At 43.1% G+C, this 26,717-nt stretch overlaps 1 protein-coding gene across 1 annotated transcript; it reads right to left on the reverse strand.

The window, feature by feature from the left end:
- Nucleotides 1–149: 149 nt before the first annotated feature.
- On the reverse strand, nt 150–26,685 carry LOC310954374 (fibroblast growth factor receptor-like 1). The gene is made up of 7 exons (XM_083923808.1): nt 26,434–26,685; nt 25,649–25,744; nt 9,417–9,689; nt 3,988–4,074; nt 3,549–3,833; nt 2,479–2,832; nt 150–1,461 (listed from the first exon to the last, which is right to left on the reverse strand). The coding sequence occupies exons 2-7, from the start codon at nt 25,731–25,733 to the stop codon at nt 1,019–1,021; spliced, it is 1,527 nt and encodes a 508-aa protein (XP_083779934.1). The 5' UTR covers nt 25,734–25,744; nt 26,434–26,685; the 3' UTR covers nt 150–1,018.
- Nucleotides 26,686–26,717: the final 32 nt, after the last annotated feature.

Raw genomic sequence — 26,717 nt, forward strand, 5'->3', positions numbered from 1 at the left:
AGATTGTCAAGTACAACCAATTACATACAGAAATACCTACATATTGGCATGAACTACATGTGATTAAACTGAGTGACAAAGTACTGAAAATGTACTATACACAACAATAATAAACTTTAATAACATTACATAGATATGCAAAATGCCTTACTCTGAAAAATAAACTTTTGATACATTTCTTTTAGCAAAATAAATTAAATATTCATGACTCAATTTGATTATAAATGACTACAGCTTCATATACTGTGGTTGGATATGGTGGCATCCTCTGCTGGTCGACTGATGATGAGAACCTACTGTAAAAAAAATTAATATCAGTTCAGTTAACATGGAAACAATTCCTCCATCCCTTGCAGTCTCAGGCAAGGTTTGCATGCCGTAAAAAGGCTTTAAAAACTTACCAGACTACTCGCTATCACTTTTACCAGGAACAAACGTAAGGGATGGGAGCGAGTATAGAGGATAGTGGTCAGCATTCCAAACATTATGCATCTTTAACAAACAAAAGGACTACCTGAGTAGGGCACAAAACCAGCCCTTTTGTAAATCTTGAGTACCATTTTCATCTTCATTACCAGGCAGAACATACGGAGCCGCTGCGCTCCAACAGCTGAATAACTGAAAAGTAAAACCTATCCTCCATTTCCAGCAACAAGTAGGAAAATGCAAAATTCAGCTGCTGAGGAAGGCGTTTCAGCTCGCCTGAATGGCTGCGACTAAACTCACACCCAAAAATGTCCTTGTCCTTTTTTGTTTTAAGTGCACAACAAGGGTTAATGGATCGTTTTAGTGGTGTGAGACTCTCGACAGGTAAAAAAATAAGCACCAAATATGGAAGTTTTGGATGTAAAAACACAAGGTGTGTATCACTGGCCACTTTTTTTCCCCACACGCACACTCTCCCAACAATGTCCAGCTATGAAAAGAGTCTTTAATGCTCAGGAGCTGCTGTTCAGTCCACAGCTCATTGTCCCTCAGAGATACTGGAGCAGTTAGTGGGGGATATTTGGCACTAAGGCTAACACTGAAAATGAATGTGTTGATGCTGATGTACTTTACCGTCCACGTGGGAGTGAGTGTGTGTGTGAATGTCAGTGTAGATCTTGGGGTAGATTTTAGGAGGGATTGTTGGTCCTCCCTGGGTGAGGAGGAGCTGCTGCTGTGCCAGGTACTCCTCATAGTTCATGGCGCTCATGCAGTCTTTCTCTGGGCTGGAGGAGCTGGAGGAAGGAACCATGCAACCTCTTTCCCGCTCTCGATACGGCAGCCGATGGGAGCTCTGCAGTACCTGTGCAGACGTGGCTGGAGCGCTGGGAGGGGGACAGTGCTTTCTGCTCTGGCAGAACCACAGCAGCACGGTGCCAAAGATGAACACTATTCCAGCAGGGATGCCAATGATGACAGGCCAGGGGAGGGAGCTGGAGGCTGGCGGGAACATGGGCGTGATGGGAGGCTTTGTGTCTGCAAAAGAAGAGGTACAATAGAAAATCAGGTTTTCAGCTCAGTGTTGTAAAGAGTTTTCAACTCTTCAATGTTTTAAAGACTTTTTTAGGTGCTTAAGTGCTTGAAGCCTGAAATAGTTGATCCTTTTCACAATAAATGTATCTGTTATTTATTTTTATTTATTTTAGCAGTTTGTCAATAAAAGGTTCGAACAACAAAGCCTTCGAACCGAGGATCCATACTTTGGTCATGTGATGATGTAGGAAGTCTAGTGAGTGGAGCTTGAGTTGTCGCTTCAAATATGTTTAATTTACAAAGACACTGAACACTAAAAACTGAAAAACTTTTGTGAAGCAAAAAACAGCAAACACATTTTTGCACAACAACACTTACATTTTCAATCCATAATCATAATTGTTGATTATTTTCATTTGACTAATTGATTAATGGACGAATCATTTCAGCTCTTAAATGCTTAAAATAGCTTTACTCGACATTCAGAACTTTATATAACAACGAACAAATATTTGCTATGCAATGATATAATGAAGTAATGGCGTCCTGAGCCGAGAATGAAGTCACCCTTAGTTTCTCTGTTCTCGCGCTTGTATGTTAGAGCATGTGACCGCTAGATTTCACGTATTGGGGAAAGGTCTCAGAGCCAAGTGGAGGCAATCCCAGCCTTCTTTTTTCTTCAGTATTTGGAGTACAGTGAGGTTTTCATTTATTTGGTGGAGAATAAAACAAGTCCACATATCAAACACGGATATAAAACAGGTCACAACAAAACATTTGTGCTCGTTAACATTGCTTTGTTGCCACTTGTCCTAATTAGCACGTTTTGCTGACATGTATGTAGTCTCCCTTTCATTTCAGTTTGACAGTCCTCTGATAATATTGTGTTATGTGCACTAATTCAGATTCCTAAAAAATAAACAACCACATCAAACATACAGACTGACAGCACAGATCCTTGCCCAAGCTACTGATTAGTTTATAACACTGCCTGCTGCTGTGACAGTCCCCAGGCCTCACCTGGCAGCACAGTGAGGAAGGCGCTGCGGAAGCTGTAGCCCATGGTGTTGGCGCCTAAGCAGATGTACATGCCAGCGTCCTCCTCCTTGGCACGGGTAATGAGCAGCTTGTTGAGGTAGGAGCCGTCGGGTCGTGACCACACCTCCCCCGTGGGCAGCACCACAAATCGGTGGTCTCCCACCTCGATGGTGGAGTTGTAGCGACTCTCCTCGTTAGACTCCACGCGTTTGAGCCACTGAATGACCGGCTTAACGTCACTCCTCACTTTGCACTGGAAAGATGTGGTGCCTCCGAAGTCCACCGTTGTGTTGACCGGGTGAGTGCCCGTCAAAACAGGCTTGGAGTTTGTCCTTTCTGCAAAGAAAAACAGAGAAAAATTGTTAAGACACACAGACATTTTTTTTGACATGGCTGCCCTTCTGCAGAAAGAAGAGGTCTAAGTTATCCATACAGTTATTAGCCTCAGGCTTAGAACTCATAATTGACAGAGAGGGAGGAATACCACATGTAACACAAGAAGTATGTGTGATTAGTTTCCTCTCTGTCTTTGCTCCTGGTTGTACAGCACACATTTCTCATGGGAAGGGGGAAAGGGGGGGCAGAGGGTCTGGCAGACAGCTGGACTTTAATCAGCTCCAGATTGGGTGGAGGGTCTCTGAGTCAAACAGTCTCTCTCTCTCTCTCTCTCTCTCCCCTGTGCAAACACCAGGGCACAAGCCCTCAGTCTCAAGCCTGCTTCCTCAATATGCTTCTCATATACATGATTACACAAACACATTCATCCATGCAGCAAGGATATGAATAAGGCCGGCTGATCGCAATCAGACATCAGGAATAAGTAGATCAGAGAAGATTTTTTAAAGGTTACAGTTCTTCCTCGGTCGAAATCATTATCACAACAATTACTCTGCTTTTATTTCCTGAGCAATGTGTAAAAGATCACTAAAATGATCCACACAAACAGCAGAAATCATTTAAATGAATCACCTGGGCCTTATCTGTAAGCACTAATATTTCCAGGTGAATATGTTTGGTATGCGTACAGCTCACCCTCTCTGTGGGATACTCACGTATGACCTCAACTTTGTATGTGGCGTTGATTTCCCCGGCCCGATTAGAGACCCTGCAGGTGTATCTGCCGCTGTGTTCTGGTGTCAGGTTCTTCAGACTCAGAGTCCACTTCTTCTGACGGCCCTCGCCTACCTCCTGCTCCGTCAGGGGTCTGTCGTCCTTCAGCCACACGATGTCCGGGCGAGGATTTCCACTGGCCGTGCATTTGAGCCGCACTGAGCTGCCAACAGGACGAGCTATCACCCGTTTTCTCATCTTAGCAGGCTGGGTGAAGCGAGGACGAACTTTATGGGACAGAAGAGGAAACAGTTACTTTATTAATCAGGGGATTCATGACTTGAGCTGACGGAGGAAAAATATATCCTATAATATATCATATAAGTATGGTCTGATTAATTTACCACTACAGCTCTGACAGCATGCCAGAAGAGCTCTTACCAAGTTTTTCTGACAAGCCATCAGTGCCCAGGTCGGACTCTGCTCCATCAGCGGCCCCAGGTCCAGTTTTATCAGAACCTGAGTCATCTGTTAAGACAGTAGGACAACAGTTCAGTTCAAACAAAACAGCAAGGTGTTCATTTGCAGTGAAGATAAAGGCACAGGATTATACGTATGTATTTTAAATTGACATTAATCTGAAACAGTGAAGAGTAATTTATTATCAACCTCAAGCTTTATAAAAGACAAATATAAGTGCATTTTTAATTTGTATGGCACAGTGCACACTACGATATTGTATTTCTACTTTTAAAGCTTTTAATAATTTGCCATTAGAATTCCGTTAACAGTGCCACCATCACAGCTCTTATGGTAGCGACACAACACCACACAGGCCCAGCAAAGTGTTCTTGGCTCTATCTGAGTAAATTTAGCATTTATAGATAGGCTCCCCTGAGCGGGGTGCATGCTCGGGTCATACTCTGTAGCATTTGGAGGTAATATGATCAGTTTTCATAAGCCGAGTTCCAGGAGACAGCTGTGGAGTTTATGTCATCGACTGACATCATGCAGCGGAGCTAAGGCAGGGCTTAGAGAAAATATAATGAGTGAAACCTAATCGACAGTTTGTGATGCATATCGGCTTTTCGAGTTAAGCATAGACGAATTAACAGAGCAGATTGGGTTCCTCGCCAATATCTGCCACTCTGTGCAGGAAAAGACATTAAGCAGATGATTATTGAAGAAGGGCTGCTGTTCAATATTTCATATGATACTGCTGAGCTGTCATTTCAAATTAGACATACTTGTCTAAGTCATTCTTAGCATTGCTAACAAACGTAGAAACCATAATTCAAGGGAAAGATGGACACAATAACAAAGATAAACTGTATGTTTTAATAACAATGCAAAATGGAAAAACTAACAGCCAGTTCTGTACCTTTTGTACCTCGTTTGATTTCAAGTTCAGTGCAGCCTCAAGTTGGATTTTTCTAGATGTAGTTTGGCACATTTAATTCCCTCTCAGGGTTTGATTGGGTCAGGTAAAGAGGCCAGATGTGACTTCTAACCCCCTCGTTCTGCCTCCCTCAGAGTCCCCCCGAAACCCTCAAAGCTCTCTAGGGTTCTCCGGGTACAAACCCTCCTTTGTTTGTCCCCTGCAGCACCAAGCCCAGCCATGATGTCATGGCTATTTGAAGGGGTTTAACGGGCCAACTATAATAACCCATTCCTTTAAAAAACAGCCTCCAGTGGAAGAAATATTTCTCTGTTGCTCACTTGGGCTCTCCACATTCCTCCTGGTTCCTGAACCTCCCAATCCAAACAGAACACGGTCCCACACTGCCGGGGTTTTCTTTTTGACTTTTTTTTTTCCTGAATCTATTTCCTCTCTACTTAAAGGCAATTCTAGGGAACAATGGCACCCTTTATATGTCGGTCCTATTAACGCTATTCCTTGCCACTATTGTCTTTGCTCAATATTGGCTCACTAGACTGCAGACAGGGGTGAGTTATGGCTACCATATGATTGTTATTTTTGGAAGATTGAAAAATAAAATATGCAATAAATGAAGAGTGACTGAGTGGCCTCTAAAAAACTTAGAGGCCCTACTTGTGTACTGGAACATAAGTAAAAGCTGCAACTTATTATGGAATCAGTGATCAAACAAAAGTCCTTATACTTTATGTACTGCATGAAATCAAAGGTTTGTTTTGTAAACGGAAATTCAATCACAAGAATCATGATTCATGTGCATGCTTGTGCAAGTGGAAGTATCAAATTGTTTAAAATGCAATCAGCCTCCTTCCATGCAACCTAAATCCATTCATGGTCTTGCTACAGTGTTTAGGGTCTGACGCCATCCCCTTCCACTTCATTCACAAATCCAGCCACAGGAAACAGGTCACTACACACTCTCTCCCCCGGCCTCCTGTGCCAGCTGAATCACAGGAAAAGGCCTGATGATTTGAGGTCACAATGAGCTCCAGATGTTGTTGGGGACATTGTAATGTCCAGGGAAAGTTATGCGCAGTGGCCTTGCATCACACTCTGGAAATCTCCAAACAGCTACCACATGTGATCAGTCACACACGGGGCAGTTTATCCAACAGTTGGCCTGACGACGTCTCCAGAGAGGAGCGAAATGAAAAAATGTGCTGTGAGAGCCAAAATCTCTGTGTAGAAATAATGAGCGCCGCCAGCCCTGTATTAGCCCTGTAATATATTATCTGTGCAGACATAAACATTAAAATCGAATCCTGTAAATGTTAATATGACAATCCCATGTTAATGCTTATATGAAGCCTACTGTAGACTGAGCAGCTGAGGATGGAGAAGCTGCTGCGTCATCAGCGTGTCCTGGTGGGGGTTGCTGGGAGGTGATGGGGCCAGTTGTCAAGAGACCACCCCAAACAGGGCCCAAACAGCCAGCTGGAAGGATTGAGGAGGCGCCATGTTGCACTGACTGACCAGATTCTTCAGATAGCTCAGGGGAGGACAGGCTGTCCGCTGGCAGATGGGAGGAGGGATATCTCTCCAGCCGAAGTGGAACCCCCCCTCCCTCCTCCTTACATCACTCTGCAAAACCCCTCACCCTCTCACTTCCAATCTCACTCCATGTCTTCACTGTCTCTTCATCTTACTGTCTTTCTTCTGCTTGGCTTCTTCGCTGTGTCCCAGGCGATGTTTGAAAAGTTATGCTCTCCACGTTGTGTCTTGAACTTCAGCAGCTGCCAGGATTCCGTCGACCCTTCTCCCACTGACCGGCACTGTAACCGACTGCAGTCGCTTCTCTTACTTATTCACTCTGTGATCTAGTAAAAATAATAACAGACAATTGACGGATACTGTATGTGGAGCTACGCCGATAGTTACCCCTCATTTACAGTATATCAAATAAATAATCTCTCCCCTCTGATCTTTTTGAGCAGTATAATAGGCCTCCCAGCAGATCACTCCGGTAACTGCATGCAACTAAATGCAAATGGCTAACAATTAGGTTGTCCGACGTTAATGGAAAGTGTTACTCATGATAATTACGAACTATTTGGCTGATTTCAATCCTCCAAGTATTTTGACAATGAGGCCCCCTAATCTTTTGAGCAAAAAGGCACCCAGAATGCAATGCAGCTCTGATGGAACAATTATCTATAAAAACAAACGCTGTAGGGACGGCTTGCCAGTGCCTAATGGGATGATGGACAAGAGAGCAGAAAGAGGGGAGGGGGTGTTCTTGTAAGTTGCAGACTGGCTGTTGAGTGTCCAGAGTCCGTCTGTCACGCACTCAACTCCAATAGAGGACAACTAGGAAATGGAACAACCCAGATCAGGATCAAGAGCCAGGCCAGAAAGTCTTTAGGTATCTCCATAAAGGGAAAAAACACTGATAGAATTCTCACAGAAATATGCTTCTGAGAAAGACTTATGACTGAACTTCAAATGGTATTTTCTTCCTAACATAATGACCAAGTGGGAGCAACAAATGCAGTCAGGTTGAACTGATCTCCCAGCGAATCCCTGCCAGTTTCAGTCTTCATTGAAGTCTTCATTCTCACTCAGTCACAGTGCAGCAGAAGCCAAACCAGACAAATTATCCGTCACATAAACACACAGCAGGGGAAAAGTTGTTATCTATCACCAAGATGAATTGGCTAATTGTGTGTGTGTGTTTCCTTTATCTGTATGTGTGCGTGTGTGAGTGTATGTGGCTTTAATTTATCAAAATCACCATTCAATATGTCTCAGCTTTAAATCAACAGAAATTCCATGTGCATGTACAGTGTTTATTTAAAATCTCATGTTTAAAGAGCTTGGTGGTCAGGGAAACCTTTTGCAGACCCTTATTTATCCCTAGTTTGTATTTTCTTATGTTTGTGCAAGCTCTTTTTCAGCTTACAGGCACCTATAGAAACTAACACCTTATAGATTTTTTAATATTATTCGGTCTCTTTAAATATTTTCAACAATAAGCACACATAAAACTTTGCCTTTTCCTAGTTTATTTCATTTAGTTTCTACATCATGTCAAATAACAGCGGGATGCTGCTTTTTTCTTTTTTGTTTCTATTCACAGTGACTCTACTTCCCACTTGAAAGAATCTACATTTACACTGTGCTGTGGAAAAACATTAAATAGACCTACTCCTTCACATCAAAAATACATGATTGTGACAGTCTCCAATCAACAGAGCCTTGAAACAAACTTGAAATGACATGCTGGTTGTCATCCATCACATGATTGATTTTGAACGTGTTCCACAAATATGCGTTTAGTTTACATAAAAACTCAGAATGGCCTTTAAGTGGGATGCAGACACAGACACAGCCATGTCTGACTTTGATACTATATAGCACAACTGTAGTATGAACCTTGACATTATAGCTGGCTCCGTGCCTTCATCTCCAACCTTTCATTTTAGCACAATCAGCAGACACCCTCTCTTTGAACTCACTGGCAACTTCATATTGAGGGGGACCCTAAAATAAACTTTGGTCCAGACTATTCCTAACTCATGTGCATGCTTTACTACAAAAAAAGCACTGCCTTCTGAAGTGCTCTGTGTTTTTCACATCTGCCTGATTATGGCTCTTCTTCTGAAGCCTGGCTGTCACAAGACCAGAGCTGCAACTCCTCCTGTGAGCGAGAGAGAGAGAGCGCAGAGACCCTGGCCCTAATTAGGCATCTTAGAGTAATTAGACTAAACACAGCCTTCACGCTTCACTCTGCTCATTCATCATGCTCTGCTCTAGCGCAGAGGAAATGCACTGTATGCACATGCACAAACAAATAACACACTAGGTCAAATTGTGGCTTAATCCTCCAGGCCGCATTCAAGAGCTGTGTGAGAGTCTGAAGACAAACCAGCCAGATTACACTGAATGTGTTTCTTATTGCGGAGCTGCAGACCTCCTGCCTCTGCAGAGTGTAGCCTAAGGAAAAAGGAAAAGCTTGAGATCCAATTGAGTCACAGAGGATGAAGTAGTATGAAACAATATCCCATGCCGCTGTTGACTTTGGGCAGGGAGAGGTAGGGGCTGTAACACATACAATAGATGAGAGGATCAACCACTAAATCTCCATAAATCCACTTGTTTTAGACCTTGACCTCTGTGAGTGATGCTGTCTTTTAACATTTGAACTGTGGTGAGATTTCTGACTGCAGGAAAGTATTAGAGATACGGCTTGGGGAAAAAAATCGCCACAGAGGAAGATGATGCAGTCTGATCGTACAAATCAGTAGAGCGACTCACAGCCGCGGTCTCTGGATTTAGTTACCAGACTTCATGTTTTATAGATTCTGAATGGAGTTTAAACTTTTAACAAGAGTGACACATTTTACAACCCTCAATGATCTCATCTCAGGAATCTGCAGAGCAACCAGTCATACAAACTCTCTAGTTTGATACGCACAACTCCACCTGGACTCACCGATGACGATGAGGGTATAGTTGATGTTCACGCTGCCAAAGCCATTGGTGGCTTTGCAGATGTAGGTCCCCGTGTCGTCTGCCTCCACCTCCTTGATCTTCAGGCCCATGCGGAGGATACGGAAACGGATCCAGCCGCTGTGGATGTTGCGTCCATCTTTGGTCCACATTATGAGGGGAGGTGGGTCTCCTTCCACTGGACACGGCAGCTTAATGGCACTCCCGAGCCGGGCCATCTGTCTGTGAGCGACCTTCTCAGACACCCGTGGAGGTCCTGAGGACACACAAACACAATAATAGTGAAGTCTGTGAAACCAATTTTTGAAAACCTTAATATGGTTTCGCAAAAGGAATACAAATGATGTGTTTAAATCCGCAGCCGACAACAACACTGAAAATGGGTTTCAGAGGCTGATGCCAATTTTCTTAGATTATATTTCAGTTAAACATCATCTAGACCAGTGACTCACAGCGTTTTTGACCTATGACACTTTTAAACAATGCAATGTCGACTTGCAAACCCTCGTCACAGTTTGCGTACCTCTTCTAGTTCCGTTTTTAAACATCTTTAGAGGTACAATTCACACAAAATCACAAGAAAACAAGAGCAAAGTTTAGAACAAAAATAACGATGCAATTCATGGCATAACTGTTTTTTTCTAGATGGCAGAAAAATCTCTCCACAAGCTCCATTCAGTAGCTGCTCTGGAGCTTTATTCTAAACTTTAAGCCAAGTCCTTAAAGTGCTCATATGGAAATTCGAACAAGTACGTATATTTTCATGACATCTGGAAAACTCCATCAGCTAATGAAGATCGTATAATTCCATCAAAAGCTCTTGAGCAGCTGCTTAAGGTGAAACTGTTTTGCCAACTGCTGTTTCCAAGGTCAAGACTAAATTTTGAATCAAAATTTTTTTTCTTCTTTCACCAGTTTGGGAACTACTGATCCTCATACATTAAAAGTATACATTAAAGTTCAAATGAAAACCACCAAACTTCCTTAGATGGAAGAAGCTCACCTCACAAGTGTCAGGTTAAACAATGGGGTGCATCAGTGGAAACATGACTTTATGAGATAAGCCTGATTGAGCAGGAAGCTGGTATTGTAAGTTTCAGCAGTTATAGTCAATGATGTGCCTCCTTCACGTCCAACCATTTCAGAAATATTACAAAATGTAATGGGCTTATTAATTCAGTGACACTGCAAAAACATTTTAGAGAGTGGGCAGCTTGGCTAACAGAAGTGTATTGGGATCAGCAAAGGAAAAAAAATCCTGATTCCCCCTGAAAAAAAACAGCTCTATAAAAAGCTTGGATGTGGGCAGATGGAATGAGATAGAGGTAATTTGTCATCTTTTTGTCTGATTACCCAGAAACGTTGAAACCAGATTGTAATAATTGGACATCCACTGGCTGCACAGAGAGGGTAAAGTGTTCTGGCTCTGGTTTTTGCGTGCAAGAGATCAAAGCGATGAAGGGGGCGGGTCGCAGTGAGACGGACAGCAGCCTGTTCTCCCGGCTCTTAATTGGCTCAGGTCTGCTCCCTCAGATCTGGTGAAGTGGAGCGGGCCGAAACACCCTGTGATGGTGTTAGGAGGCCTGCACTGCTGCTCGCACAGCACCAGGCGTTCAACTAAATCACCCGCCCACCCCACCACCACCACCACCAAAAACTAAACAAAACCCTGAATTGCTGAGCAGACGAGACACCGAAGAGAAACAGGAGATTGGGGGAGTGAAAGAGAGGGAGGAAATGCAACCAAACCCTATAGCTGCAACAGCCCCTAAAAGTACACAGCCTGCGCCTCCGAACAAATGGCCGGTCTGGTAGCAGTAAAAACAATGGGGAGGGTAAGTACACATGGCCTCTCCCAACACATACACACACGCTCAAACACACACACAATCACATTCCTTTCGTGCATTTCGCACATATGGTAAACAAGATTATTATGCTGATGGGGCTGCAGTGGGGGAAGGTGACACAGGTAACTCCATCTGGCCGTTTTATTCATCACATTGCCAACAGATGTATGTCAGCCACAGGTACAACATCTGTACTGTTGGGCGGCTGACCTTTGCTGCTAAAAAAGCTGGACTCATATTTTCTGGGGAAAAAAAGAAAAGATTTAAAAGTCCTGTCACAACACTGACTGGAAAAAGTGACACTTGTGAGCGTAAAAACCAATGAAAACCTCCTTCCCTTTTTGTTTCTATGTCTTGGTCAACCATGCATGAACACAAACTCAGAGTTTGCCTTCCTCTCTGTGGATGGCCTTTCCTGGTCCACAGCATGCACAGGAAATTGGAAGTGTCATTGTTTATGTCTGTGGAGAAAACGCGACCGCAGTCTTTTTTGGCTGTTGTCAGCTGGCCCATATCTCACTCCTCTGTTACCAGAAAAGCAGAACAGAGGCATTCACTGTTCAGTCTCTGACTCCACAGACTCTGCTTTAGGAATACAAGCAGGTCACAGGGTTGGCTTGGGGCTGCTAGAAGCTCATATGGACTGAATTGATCCATAAAAGACCAGATCGCCTTGAAAAAACATAAATTTGTTTCTGCCAAATCTTGAACAAATAGGCTTCAGTTATCTCTCCTGACTTATGGTCCCTCAAGCCAAATGCTCCTTCTGGATTAATGGAGGGAAGTGACATACAAAAACAAGGCACTGATTCATGTCAAAGGTTTAGCTGAAGCAATGTCAGAACCCATTGACCCAGCACAGGCACTGATTCTGTCAAACAAAGATTTCTGAGAGCTGGAAGAACATTTCTAGAGTTACATTCTTCTTGAGAAAATTAAAGGAGACAGCGGGACATCTGAATTCTCTTTTCAACGGTGCACTACAAAACCTCTGAAGTGCTGTTTGCAGGACATTTGACATATACTCAACTCCTGGCTTCAACTGGATAAAAGAGGGATGAAGGACTTCTTTAAATGTCCTTTTAAGCTTCTCAGCACTAATGCTTTTTTCCCATTTATATGATGAAATGGCTTTATGTTGAGCTAACTCTCTGAAATATTCTGAATAACTATTTCTTTAATTGTGAAGGGTCTATGTGATCTTGAACTTATTCAAGACGACTGAAAAAGGAATGTGCAACAAATGATTTCCTCCCTCCATCTCCACTCTTAAAAAAACACTTTGAAGTAGGGGCATGAAGAGGTGCTGAAATCAAGGACACTGTCTGAATAACTTAATGAGGATTTGTGCTGTGTGCATGACCACCATCCTTTCTTCAATAGGAACTCTCCTCCTCCTTCTCAAGGACAGGTTCTCTTAACCTTGGAGTTGAAAGCTCAAATACTACTACACGGAGGCCCTGTGTAAATAAGAAAAAAATGGAAAAAACGTTGCCTTATCTGCTTTATTGTAAGATGCATAGCTACACTTTTCTCTGCTGTTTGTTTCTCTTCTGGTTACTGAGCTAAGCATTATGGTCCTTCACTGAGGCTGTGATGGAAGGGAATCTACCCGATTTATGACAAACTGGTGAGCGTTTTAGAGCATTTACTCAAATTGTCAGAATTTTAAACTGCTCTGTAAATGGAAAAATGATACCCATGACCATGTGGGCTTTCCCATTTTGCAGCGTTGGTACGGTGCTCCTTATTATAGCCGAGCTGCATGTGTGAAAGGAATCTTTCATAGCGCAGGAAGAGGAGGAGGAGGCCTGGCGACTTTCAGAATTAGCTCTGTTTTTCTTTGCTCAATTTGGTGATGGATTATTTTAAGAGAAAGGGGCACATTCAATAGAAGCATTCTTGTAATTCAGACTAAATATAGCCATTTTTACGAAACCTTGTGAGCGGGTTAATGAGCTGCTGATCTGATGTGCAGGCATCCGCGGAGGGAAATATGTTAGAAAGAAGGAATAAAGAAAAACAAACTACAAAGGCTGCCCGACTTGAGCAAGGTTCAGATGTGCTGGCACCTCTCTCCTCATTTATTTTCTTTTACAAAACACCTGTGGATTTGTAATGATGTGCATACAAAGTGCCTTGGTCTTTCTAGTCATTGCAAACATGTCAATAAAGGGTGGGCTTGGCTGCTGAAAGCCGCTCCAATAGCGAACACCTGGAACTTAACCAACCGCAATGAGAACAACTTGATAATGCACGCAACACTGTCTGCTCAATACGGGATCTACAACACTGTAAACATTTTCTAATAAAAAGGATTTGCTCCTTAATCTCCAGCCAACTGCAAGAATTTCAAAAGGCTTTTGGACACTGCCAGACTGTAGCGATTCATTACTTAGATAAACACTGATCTGAGTGAATGTGTCTTCAATATGCACTATTTACATAAAGGATAAGAGGCAGAAAGACAGATAGAAGCTGGAGAATGCGTCCTCCTACTCAGCAGCACTGTGTTAGATCAGCAGACCGTACAAGAGCAAACAGACCTCTAACATAACAGAGGAGGTTAAATGGAGCCTGTGCTTCCAGGGAAATCTTCCATCATGCTTCTCTTAAAACCTCAGGAGCACTTGCACAACACAAATCAGTAAAAACGGATGGAGAAAAGTAAGTTCAAGGAACACAAGAAGGGGAAAAAAAGCTAGAAACCAAATCCAGAGTCTGTGATTTTACTTGAGACTGGAGGGGTTGGGTGAAGGCGAGAGGTGAGGCAGACTGCGCAGCTCGAGGAGTGTGTGAAAGGCCAGAGCTTCTGTTCAGAGCCTGCTGCTGCGTTTGGCTATACATTTCACAAGCTGAGATAAAATCGGCATAAAACAGTGAGAGAGAAAGGAGGTGGGTGGGGAGGGGGGTACCTTGGCAAATCAAGAAAGGAGGTGAGGTGAGGGAGGAGGGGAGCAGTGAAAGGGTGAAAGGGGACGGGATACGTGGAGTGGCGTTGGCTGTTCTGACAGCAGCGGGGCAGCAGAGGGTGAAGAATGCCGTCTTTTCTTACCCTTCCAGACGTCCTGCCCAGCAACTTCACCCAGTGTGGTAATCAATACCTGTTATTTTCCCTTCTCCTTTTTCCAATCAATAGATAAGAGCGGGTTAAGACCAGCCGGGACAATGGCTCTTTCTTCGGCACCATCTGATGTGGGCTGAATAGCAACTGCTTCGGTGGTGGGAATGGTACGGGAGGAGCTATTAGGTGACATGAGAGACCAGAGAGGGGGTGGAATATAAAGAAAGAGGTAAAGAGAATAAGATGCTCTGGTCGATCTATTAGATTAAAGCAGAATCACTGGAATAACATCGCTGCTGCTTCATTGCAGTCAATCTGTTTCCTTCACTAATGGCCCCTGAACAACAGGCTCCCGCCGACCTTTCATCAAAAGAAGAAGAAAGAAACGGAGAGAAATTACTCCAGCGTCATAAAGCTTCTGGAAACATCTCCATCACGCGGCATACTCTTAACAGGCCCTACTGTGGAGCCTTTGAACTCTAAGCTGCTATATTTCATTAAACTTGACTGCCGTCTCTGGGCCCCAGCTGCCTCCGTCTGTGTGTGTGTGTGTGTGTGTGTGTGTGTGTGTGTGTGTGTGTGTGTGTGTGTGTGTAGACTCCTTACTGTCATCTGTAGCTCCACCCAAAAAGTTAGACAGAAATATTTGTTTGTTTGTCAATAAACTGAAGAGATGTTGTGTTTCTGAATATTAAAACAAACATAATGGAAAAGCTATGCAATATTATGAAATGAAACATTAACCTTTATTTTATTTTTTTAAAGCCATATAATTAGCCAGAGTTGCTTTTGTTTTGGAAATAAACACATAAATAGCTTGCCCACCGCAGGGCTCCATTGTGCACTAATTTATTACATTTTATGTTTCAGGCACTTTCATCAGGCGACGTTATTGTTTAAGCCATAAAATGGTTTTATTCTGTGTCTTGTTTGTCAGCTGTCAGTTAATTTCCTCTGTTTTAAATGTGCTCTCGGTTTGTAAGGCACTTTGTAACTGTGTCACTTGAAAGGTGCTATATAAATAAAGTTTCTTCTTATTATATTATCATCTACTAACTAAACTGACAAGACACATGAGGATGCAGGTGACTTAATGCCTCAGCCATTTACAATTTACTGGGAGAAATCCTCCATTTTATATGTTATTGATACCTTGATTATATGAAAAGCACCTTTTCATTCAGGATTTTCCAAAGACTCCATGCTTTTCCATACTTCCACAAGCCTGGAAAAGTATGAAGCCCTTAAAAGTCGTCAGCTTGGATTAATAGAGGCCTTTCATATAATGTTTTTGGAGTGGCCATTTGGTCTTCTTACTGGACAGTGTATACGAGCTGCTGTGGAACAGTTTCCACTCTTTTTACCTGGTCTATGACTGCACAGAGAGGTTTGAAAGTAGTCGTTATTTTACACGCTAGTACTCCATTGACTAGCTGTCTTTATTGGGGTGAATGCTTGAGTTTTAGTCATTCTTCTCTTTTGCTCATTTTATATTGTACTTTTTTTTGTGTGTTTTTAAAGAGTACGACTGACAATATTTTACATTTTACTTATTGTCAACAAAAAACAAAACCAACACTGAAATGATGGTTTAAAAAGAGTCTGGAATGACTATTTAAAATACACTGCACTTGGTGACATGTTTCTTCATTACCGTAAACATGGGGGCTGTACTTTAGTTTGAGTCATCCCAAATACACCATCCTGCTGCCACAAACAGTCACTACATTAAATGGACAAGCGGTTGAAGATGAATGAATGAATGAATGAATGAATGAATGAATACAGTTAATAACATTCACTAAAATTTACAATTTAGGAAATAACAGAGCCTTTTTTAAAATATTTAACAATATACTTGTGAATATTGTTTTTTCATCGGTAGGAAACATTTAGCTTGAGTCTGAGAGCCACAGACAGGGAAGAAGTTAGAAAGTATTGAGAAATTGAAAAACGCAATGTTGGTTTTAGTCTTCTCATGGGATTTGTTGACAATAACAAAAATATAGAATATTGCCAATCATTTTTACCTCTTTCTGGTGTGTGTTCACTTCAAGGAGGGAATGACTAAAAAAAGAAAATAATGTTTTCTCTCAATAAAAAATGTTAAAAAGGATATAAAACAAAAAAGATTATTGTTAAAAAACTTGGTGGTCAAATATCTTGAAGTAATAGCTGACTGACTGAGAAGTTTCCCATGAAAACCATACAACATTCAATCATTCGGTTGCTGTGGGAATTGTACATCAAATAAAAGAATACTCTAAGTAAATACACTAACACATTAATTCAGTGGCATAACTCTCTATGCAAGTGTGAGTCAGTAATTCACTGATCTTGCCCCGTCATAAAGAGAGCACAGTGAGTGGCACTCTAGTCGCTTTATCTCACTCCATTAGGCTAAGGCCCGGTGCACACACAGGGGCTGAGTGTGTCCTTAGGGCCACTTATCAGGAAAGAGGCGACGGGAGGGAGGCAAGGAAGGCAGAAAACGACCAGACAGAGACAGAGAACGAGGGGTCAGAGGAGGGAAGAGAAAGAAAGTCAAGCCAAGGAGGGAGAAGTAGGGTGAGGGTGAAACAGAGGATGGTTGATTTAGAGAGTGGCAGGGAGCAGAGGCTAAGATGGCAGAGAGGCCTCCTTTAACACACAGCTCATAAGGAGAGGAGGGCTGCATGGGGGAGTGGAGGGGGATTAGGTGGGCCCAGGCGGCAGTAACCAGGAATCCCAACAATCTCACACCCCACTCCCTGGCCCGGGCTCAGCCTCAGCCACATGACACACTCAAACAGACCTCTCTCTCCAGTGCAGAGCGGGGCACCAACGAGCACCTGTTTATCAGCGTCTGTCTCATAAGTTTGGAGATGGACCAACCACTTGGTACTGAAAGTGACGTTGTGTGAACGCTGACACGTGTTGCTCTGGGCCGCCTGTGCATTGTCTCTTATTCTCCCTCAAAAACACACACAGAAATGGAAGTTTAGATAGAAAGTTTATACTGCAGTCCTCATGCCACAGAAAACAAAGGTTGTTACAGATTTAAGGCCTTGCTTTGGTATCCGCATACTTCTTCCTCCAGAGCTCAACATCTTCCTGAGGGGACATGAGATCAGAACAGGGAAGCAGGAAAAAAGTATTTATGTTTCAAGATGTTACTCTAATCCAGTGGTTTCCAGCCTAGGGCTTGGTACCCTCAAATGGATCCCACGTTTTATCTAAAAGGTCCCAAAAAGGTTACATTGATAAAGGACAGAGTCAAGTTTATTTTACAAAAGAATATGATAATGTTTATCTTTTCTCAAATGTGTGTTGCTTTTTCTTGTGTATAATCCTCCAAATAATATAATGTGAGAAGGAAAACCCATTGTTTGGTTGAACTGCACACAATCCATGTAAAAACTAAGACCATTAACTGAGATTAGAGGCCACAAGGAGACACTGTTTTATTCTAAGGGTCTGCAGGACAAAATGTTTGGGAACCACTGTTCTAATTCCCTTTCTTACAAATTACTTAATAGTTTTACATTTTTAGGCCTCAAAAATGATTCATATACTAAACAAAAACAAAAAACAGAGTGAGACTGTGCTGATATGATACCCAAGTTTCAGTGGCCTGACTTGAGGCTTTTTTTTCAAGGGATATAAACATTATCTCTTATAAAATCCCCTTTTACATCTAAGAAAAAGCCACATTTTCTAATGTTTAATGTTGAGTAAAAGCAGCCATGCAAGGAGTTAAATAAATATTAATTGCAGTGAGCACTTGATGCAAGCTTTCTGTTCTTCAGGCACTTTTTAGTTGGTACCACAGATCTATCCTATAGACTGTATATGCAACCGATGACGATGGGACACTCACAGACACTGCTTCGTTAAAAACCCGGGAACCACTGCTCCAGAGCGTACTGTAAACCCTGATGGTATGTTGCACTGTCTCCACATAACGAGAACTCTGTTTATGTTGTTTCATGGCCTCCATCAGACAACAGCGAAGTGCATCCTGCCACTCCCTGCACGCCTCCTACTCCTCCAACCTTCCTGCATTCCACAGTGGGAAAAACTACCTACTAACCTGGCTCGTTGTGTACAGTTGACACAGTCGGAGTCCAGTCTGGAGGTGCTGAATGAGATACAGATGTCTTATTAAGTCGAGCCACTTTTGCTCTGCGTTGGTCTGATGTTCTACTGACAGGCAGAGAAGCACAGAGGCTGTAAACAAGATCATTTTGAGCCAGACATGCTGTCACCGGTGGACCAGTGTGTGTCTCAGCGTGTGTTGTGGTCACATCTGTGTGATGATGACGATGATGATGGCCGTGCCTGGCACTGAGCGCCCCTCATTTCTCCGTCTCCAGGAACCCTACACTGGCGTACAGTCTGAGGCTCAGCCAATCTCCATGACACTGGGAAGCACTTTACACCAGCGCCTTTGTCAACAAGGTCTTTTCAGGAGAGGGCCATTGACAGACTGCGATGTAGCTGGAGTGTTTGGGCAGAATGGAGCGATTCAGACCCGAGCAGGAGGGAGGGAGAGGCTAGGAGAGGAGTGGGTGAGGGACAGAGAAAGGCGGGTGAGACAGAGAGGAGACAGAGTGGGGAGAAAGGGGGGAGAGGCAAGGCGAGACAGAAGGACGGGGTGGAGGAACTGGCAAAGCTCTCACTGACAGCAATTGGGCCTCTTGACAATCCAGGAATATTGTCTGAAATCAATCTGTCACCGGGGAACTGTTGAGCCTGTCATTACGATGTGGTACTCGCCCTTTCACAGTGACAATTTGTTCAATGCTTTCCCAGTTCACCTTACTACTTTGCTGCATAAAGGTCACTGCCCTGTATCCATCTCATCTCTGTCTGCCAGTCTGGCTGTCTCTCTTTATTAATCAACTGTCCACACTGAGCTGTACAGTCCTTTTATCAAGGTGACAGGTACAGGAACAGGCGGCTGATGACCAGAATAAATGTCCTGCTGCAAGGACTTCTGTCACATCATTAAATCCCCTTGTTAGATGTTGAGATATTTCACTGAAGAAGTAAAAGATTTGACCTGCTGGTGGCGCTATAAGAAAAAATTGAGGATTAGCAAAGTCAATAAAATTTAACTTCTTCTAGGGACCTTGAATATCTGCACCAAATGTCAAAGATATTACACTCCACAAATGTCAACCTCATGGTAATTGGAAAAGTCAGAGGATCACCGCATTTCATGAAAACCCATCAAATAGTTGTTGAGATATTTCAGTCTGGACCAAAGTGGAATCGACTCACAAACCCACAGACAAGCTGACATTGCCATCCCTAGGGTCTCACCGCTAGCACGGCTAAAAATAAACAAAAAGAACAGTCGGTTCAGCTAATATTCTCTATCTGAACACAAAATAATTGTATGAATGGAGCAGTGCCCCCATCTGCCAAGCCTCTTACTCCAAGTACATCCAGGTTGGGGGTTGATCCAAGGCCCATACTCTCATCCATGTGCATGAGGAAATCAAATCAGTTTCACTGCATGGTGCAGAATTCCAGTCTGGGACAGCAGTAGCTCTGCTATAAAATATGACAGATTATACTCTTTGCTCCTGGAATGATTTTTCCTCCCTTGTCCCACTTCACTTTTCAAGTCAAAGCAGGGACATATTTTTCCAGTCATTACAGAAGTCCCCTGAATGAAAAATCAGGGCCTCTTTGCCTCCCCGCCTCACCTCCAGTGTTGAGCTGCTGCAAATGGGTGCAAACCAAACCCATCATGACAACTTATCTGCTCGCGATGAAAACTCCTGTTTTGACATACTGTGACAAGCGATCACCCAGACCAGACTCTTTTTAAATCACATTCAATGGGGACAATGCCCAAAGACTTTTTCGAGGTCGCTCAAAAGAATCGCTAATGAAAAACAAAGTGGAAGTGAAAAAGCCACAAAGCCATGTGGGGTCTCATTGAAGCTCATCCGAGGTGAACTGAAAGAGGGGGATCGAGGAGGGGACGATGGAAGTAACTGGAGGGAGGGTACGGGGTGTGTGTCGAAGTCAGCAGAGGCCTCATTCAGAGCTCGTTATCCCAGCTGTCCCCTGGCTCTGCTTTCTTCTAGCTCAGCCAGCCATCGTTGTTGCCACCACCATAACTTTCAATCAACCTTTTAACTGCATTATGGCAGGGTTAGTGTATGTGTATGTGTATGTGTATGTGTGTGTGTGTGTGTGTGTGTGTATGTGTGTGTGTGTGTGTATGTGTGTGTGTGTGTGTGTGTGTGTGTGTGTGTGTGTGTGTGTGTGTGTGTGTGTGTGTGTGTGTGTAGTTTTGTCAGAACAAGTGATTTCTATAACCCCCAGAGACAGGAGGAGATAGCAAAAAACAAAACAAAGGCAGAAAAGTGATGCCTGATATCAGGTTATAAGGATGACTAACACCCGACTGCTTCCAAAAATCATAAACAGAAGGAAAACAATGAAAGACTTGATGGCACAGACAGGGAGCTCATCATCACGGCATATGCAACAGGTACCTCCTGGATGCCTGATTTGGTATTCTGATAAGTCAGTATGAGGCTACAACAGCACTGATTCAAGCAGGCTGTGGCAAGTACAGCACACACGCACACACAGTAAAATGGGCAGATAATATTTCTGCAGTTTGAATCCCTCTTTTATTCACTAACACCACAATGACAACTGTTGAGCTTGTCCAAACCTGCTCAGTCCAAGCAACATCCTCAAGGCCACCATCACATAAATACAGTGTTTTTTCCTAACATAACAAAAGGTTGTCATGGTACACCGGGGAGAGGGCAGAAGATGCAACAACGCGAGAGGAAAGACACGAAGAAGCAGGGAGAAAGAAAGGAAAAAGTGGAAGAAAAGTTTTGCTTCTGCACCACCTGCCTGCAGCTGTACGCAGACTCATGGTCCGATTCATAAATCCTCAAGTTCGGATATACAGGAAAACAAAACCGGCTTCTCCTGTTGAGGGGTGAAAGAGGAGAGCAATTGAAATCTCATCATTTCACTTAGTAAAAAGTGAGTGAACAGCTGTGGAGCACAAAACGGTGAGGAGGTGGGAGAGGAAAGAGGAGGAGGAGAAGGAGAAGGGGGGCGTCTCTCTCCACGACTCAAAAGAAAAGGAGAAAACAGAGCGGGACTGGAGAAATGAAGGAGGCTTAGAAAGAGGGGTTGCGCAAGACAAACACTTCCCACTGTGGAGCTGAAATGTTATTGTAAGGTCACTTGTAAGGTTCCAGCGAGGCGGACCCTCACCCCCACCTACAGGCTCGCTTCCAGCCGCTCAGTCCACTCTCTCTCTGGCCAAGGGTGTAACACAGCAGCCTGCACTGTGGTGTCTAAACAGTGTCCACTATCATCAGATACTTATTTAACACCAAACAGCTTTCAATTAGCAAAAATGTGTTATTCATACGTCTGGTAAATCCTGCAAGTCAGACCAGGGAAGCGCATAAAGTCGATTATCATCTGAATGGTGAACGCCTGGAACCTCTGTGTGCACTTTGAGCGGCTCCGTGTGTTTTGCGAAGGTTAACGGGAGAAAAAGGAATTCTATTTAACTGAACCCAAATCCATTCAGCCAGCAGGAAGAGTGTGTGTGGTCTGAAAACACTCCTAGAGCCAACTGCCCAAACAAACTAATGAGCATTGTACACACAGACACACACACACAGACACACACACACACCTTCATATGATTCAATAGGATTTTCTAAAAAACAACAAAAAAGGAAGAAAATAAAATTCCCCTCGTGTGCATTGAAGCATTAGCATACAGCTGAAAATGACAAACACTGAAAGTAGACAATGCCTTGTTGAAATTCCACATGAATGCTAATTGAAGTGGCCATTAAAGTCAGTCAATGAGGGGAGTGTTGCTCACAGGGATTATATGACCCTGCTAAAGTAAACACCAACTGACCTCCATTATGACTACTTATCACAGCTACAGCCCTTTCCTTTCTTTCCCCTCAGAGGGGTGAAGTCTGACACATTTCTCTCAACGAGACAACCGACAGGGTCAGCAGTGTATGCTGATAGATGAGGAACATGGATTGCTCGAATGGTGGTAACATTATTTCCTTGATAGAAACAGAGGGATCGTAGGAGGAGGAATATTATTTCCACCTGGTTTAGTGGAGAAAGAGGCTGAGCGGGAACAGTTGTTGGTATACCTCTGAGGTTTTACAAATTGCCCAGCGCCTTGGATGTCTCATTATCATGACTTTTCTCAGGGTAATTTCAGCCTGCTTAATAAAACACACACGAATGTATTCAGACGCACACAAGCAGCACTCATTCACTCTCGTAACTTCTTCTCACGCACCTCTAAATGGCAGCGCCTCAGTAAAGCGAGTCCCCCGTCTACTGTGAGTCCTAATAGATGGCAAATAAGTCGGGTCTACAGGGATGAGGAGTGTTTAAAATAAATTACTGCTGCCCTGTCCAACCTGTGGGACCTGCACACATAATAATCCATCCATTGTTCTCCACAAATGGACCCAGACTCTGTAAATAGGGGGTACAGAGAGCTGAGAGGTCAGCTCATGCCTCGTTTTAACGACTGCAAATTAACTTAACTTACTTCCTTTGACTTTACACTGGTAATAATTGGGAGGAAATGCAGTAAGAAGCAGAGAAAAATAAGGGGGAAGTGTAAAAAAAAGGGTGGCAGGCAGTGTCTGGTTTGGAAAACAGAAAATTGGAGGTGATGCGTTGAACAGTCGCACAGAATAGAGTTGACGTAGAAGACGAAGGATGTTTGACTTCCCTTGAATTCTACTGTTTGGTGTGGGCTGAAAAACAAAACGTAACATGAAACTGATTTTATTTCCAAGACCTGAATGAGGCAGTTAAGTGCGAGTTTCAAGGAATGTGAAAAAACATGCTACACAGCTGAGCTCAATTCTTTCTATCTTCTAATCTCACCAGCTTGGGCCACAAGCCACTGTTACACCTCCTTACTATTCAGGAGCTATTTAAAAAAATAAGAGGAATTGGGGCATTTGGTTACTGAGAAACTAGCCTCATTACGGTTAAAGGAAATGGAAAATTGCCTCAGAGCCAAAAAGCCTGCTGATTTTAAAAGCCCTTGGCATACAGTTTATCTCATAGTACCTTCTTGTTTTGTGACCATGATGTAACTCTGCTATAAAATGTATATTTTCCAACAAGGTTGCAAAGCAGTTTGTATGCTCTAAACTTCCCCAGGCGGCTCCAGAGGTGAAGCAAACCAGTGGTGTTAGAATACAGGAAATAAAGCACATACATGCACAAACTGTATTAGATGCCTGTTTCTAATTAAAAATGTATCAAAATCAGATCATTGTTAGCTAGTCCCGGTGCACAACGGGAACACCTGGTGCCTCTCGGTTTCTCCCAGGGTGCATTTCTGCAGATCCATATGTCCAGGCTGCTGCATTCCTCAGTTAGTGGAGCCCAGTGGTCCCCGGGTCTGTCGCCACATTACAGGCTCTGCTGGGACACATCACTGAGCACCTCCTCCAGCTGCTGGGGGTGGTCGAGGGAGGAGGAAAGAAGGCGCTGGGCTGGAGGAAGTGCAGGGATTCCTATGGGGGGTCTTAAGAAATAATTCTTGCTTGGCCAGTCGCAAAATCGTAGCAGCGGAGAGAGGGAGGGTCCATATGTCCGTGTGGGCAGGGGGTCCAGGGTCAGATGTCCCTGATGACTGACAGCAACAGGCCTAAAATCGTTCATCCAAACTTACTGTCTTCTGGCGTGTTGCTTTAAAGGTTCAGATAACGGCAGTAAAATAACGCTACCAATGTGTTTTTTACTGTTTAACACTTAAGTTAAAGGGAGCCTGTCTTTTCTTATTTAATTTACATTTGTCAAAGATGTCACCATACGTTGTTACATTTTATTACAGGAGCAGTTTTACAGCTTACAGCTTTTCTGCACTAAAACAGCAAAAGTTTAGAGTCAAACCCCGACTGTATTTCACAGGTTGTCAGAGTCAAGCTGTTGTTGGACAGTTACACAGAACTCACTGTATCACTGCTGCTGAGGGATATTTATTCTCCACAGATTGTCACGCATCATTCAAAATCCTCTCACTGCCAATTACATATCTGCTGATAAGTCTATCTGCCTCTGCATCTGCAACCACTTTCAGAAAAATTATGAAAAACAGGCTGTAAATTCTTCCTTTTGTCTGCCATCAAATCCATTGAACCTCCACTCTCCGCCATCCCATCGGATTCCCCTTTGGATTTTTCCTTCACGGACATCTGTTAGTCTGTAAACATACAAAATTGCCTGTCTAATCTTATTTAGCCTTCACTTCTTGTTTACTTTTGGTTTAGTCGTGCCGTGGAGGCACGGCTGCCATACTGTGAATAAGGCATTGTCTGCAGAATCACAGATCTAATCTCCCCCTCTAAACTGCCGCCCACCTCTTCCTGCACCCTACCTTGAGCCCTGATAGCCACATGCAGGTATTATACCTATCAGACGCCTCTTGAATTCACTTCTATGCTGAGCTGGAGAAGAAAGTGAGCGCTACAGTGCCTACTTTGCCAGTGCATGGTCTTCCGGGGAAATGTGTCTGGCTTTCAGATTTCTCTCATTAAAGTGTAGTTTCAAGTTTTGCCTCATTCTTTGACTCATGCTGCTGGATTGCATCAGACACGGTTCAGTAGTCAGCGATGGTGGATGAAATCATAAAAATTGCCTCGACAGTTATTCATGACTTGTTGACAAGCTCACTGTAAGTTGTCTTCATAAAGAAAAGTATTGATAGTGGAACAATAAACAGCGCAGTGAATTGTGGTCAGACTGAGGTCTACTTTCCTCTTGGTGTTTCAGTCATGAACACACACACATATACACACACAAGCACACACACGTGCATGCATAAACACACATACCCAGGCTGATGTGAGACGGTCCCTTGGCCAGCCGCGGGAGAGCTGGACTCTTAAACTGACTTGTGTTCCTTTACCCTGGGAAGCTGATGGATGATGTTTGTTTGGTTTAGCTGTAGTGAATGTGTGCACACACACACACACACACACAGACACACACACTGGGGGTAGGGGTTGGCTTGCCCCCTCTCATTCCCCTGCCCTGTGTTGATTTTGGGCCCGGTTAAGAGATTTTTTTTAGGTCTTAGTTTTCCGTCTCTTACTTCTCGGTGTGAAAATGTTAAGAGCCAACTGAGACTTTCTTCATGCTCAAAAGAAACAAGCCAGTCAACCTTACTTATAATGAGCTCTGACTCTGGCCGTTACCTTCCAGGTTAAAAACACACATTTTTCTTAGTAACAACATTCATGAAGCAGCTCCTACCTCTTGCACAGTCGGTCAGTAACACAGCCTCAAAGATGAACAGCACAATCTTCAGGACACCCATACTTTCCAAAGACAACTTCATGTCCCCTAAATCTGAAAGACACATGCTCACAGTGACACAGGGCATATGCATACATTATTCTCCATTGGGACATCAGAGGATTGAGAGAAGAAATATTTCTTGCTCAAGCCAAATTCACTTACAATGATTATAAAAAACCCCATTCCTTTCTTTTTTACATGAAATATAGCATGACATACACAAGTAATATCAATGGCGGTACATTAATAGCAACTCAACAAGTTAAACTAAAAGACTTTTTGTGGCTGGATAAACTTGATCTCTCATTCTGGGGGCTAAAATGAACCCCAAATCAAGCAAGTATAATGTCAATATTTAACAAAGAAAACCAATATAAGTTCCATAATAACAATACATTAACAACAGCGCTATCACATAATGTGTGTGAGAGATAATTCAGTCAAACTACATTCGGTCTCAGGTTTGGGGGTCTGTCTGGGGCTTCACATTGGGGTAGACATACTTTAAGGGTTCTTGTAACAAGAAGCTCTGGTAAATGTAATATCAAAGGTAGTGTATATGTCGGCTTAGTATTCAAATAGCTAACTTAACCGAGATCTTGAGTAGCATGCTGTTCATGAAAACAGTAAAGTTATCACTGATGCTGCAAACTTGTAGCTTGTGTAAGCGTGTAATTAAATAGGAACATTTTAAAAAACAACAAGGAGGAAAGAGCAGTATAAAAAGGTCGGTCACATACCTGGATATGAAATGAATGAAGTCAACCTTGTGTCAGCCCGTTGACAGAAATGCTTTTAGCTAAAGTCCGTGTTGAGTCCATGAATCAAAAAGTGACAGTCGACTTTTCACCGACCTCTAACGGACCAGCACGCGCTTGTCTCCGAGATAAAATAACGGTTTCAGAGGTCAAATAAAACCGAATACTTCCATGAATCACAAGAAAAGTCTCATATGCTGTTTTCTTTTTGAACTCAAGTCTATCTTGTGTAGTCCGCTTCGTCCACCAAGTGACTTTTCCAGAGT

This window comes from Echiichthys vipera, assembly GCF_963691815.1.
Source record: "Echiichthys vipera genome assembly, chromosome: 12".
Classification (NCBI taxonomy): Eukaryota; Metazoa; Chordata; class Actinopteri; order Perciformes; family Trachinidae; genus Echiichthys; species Echiichthys vipera.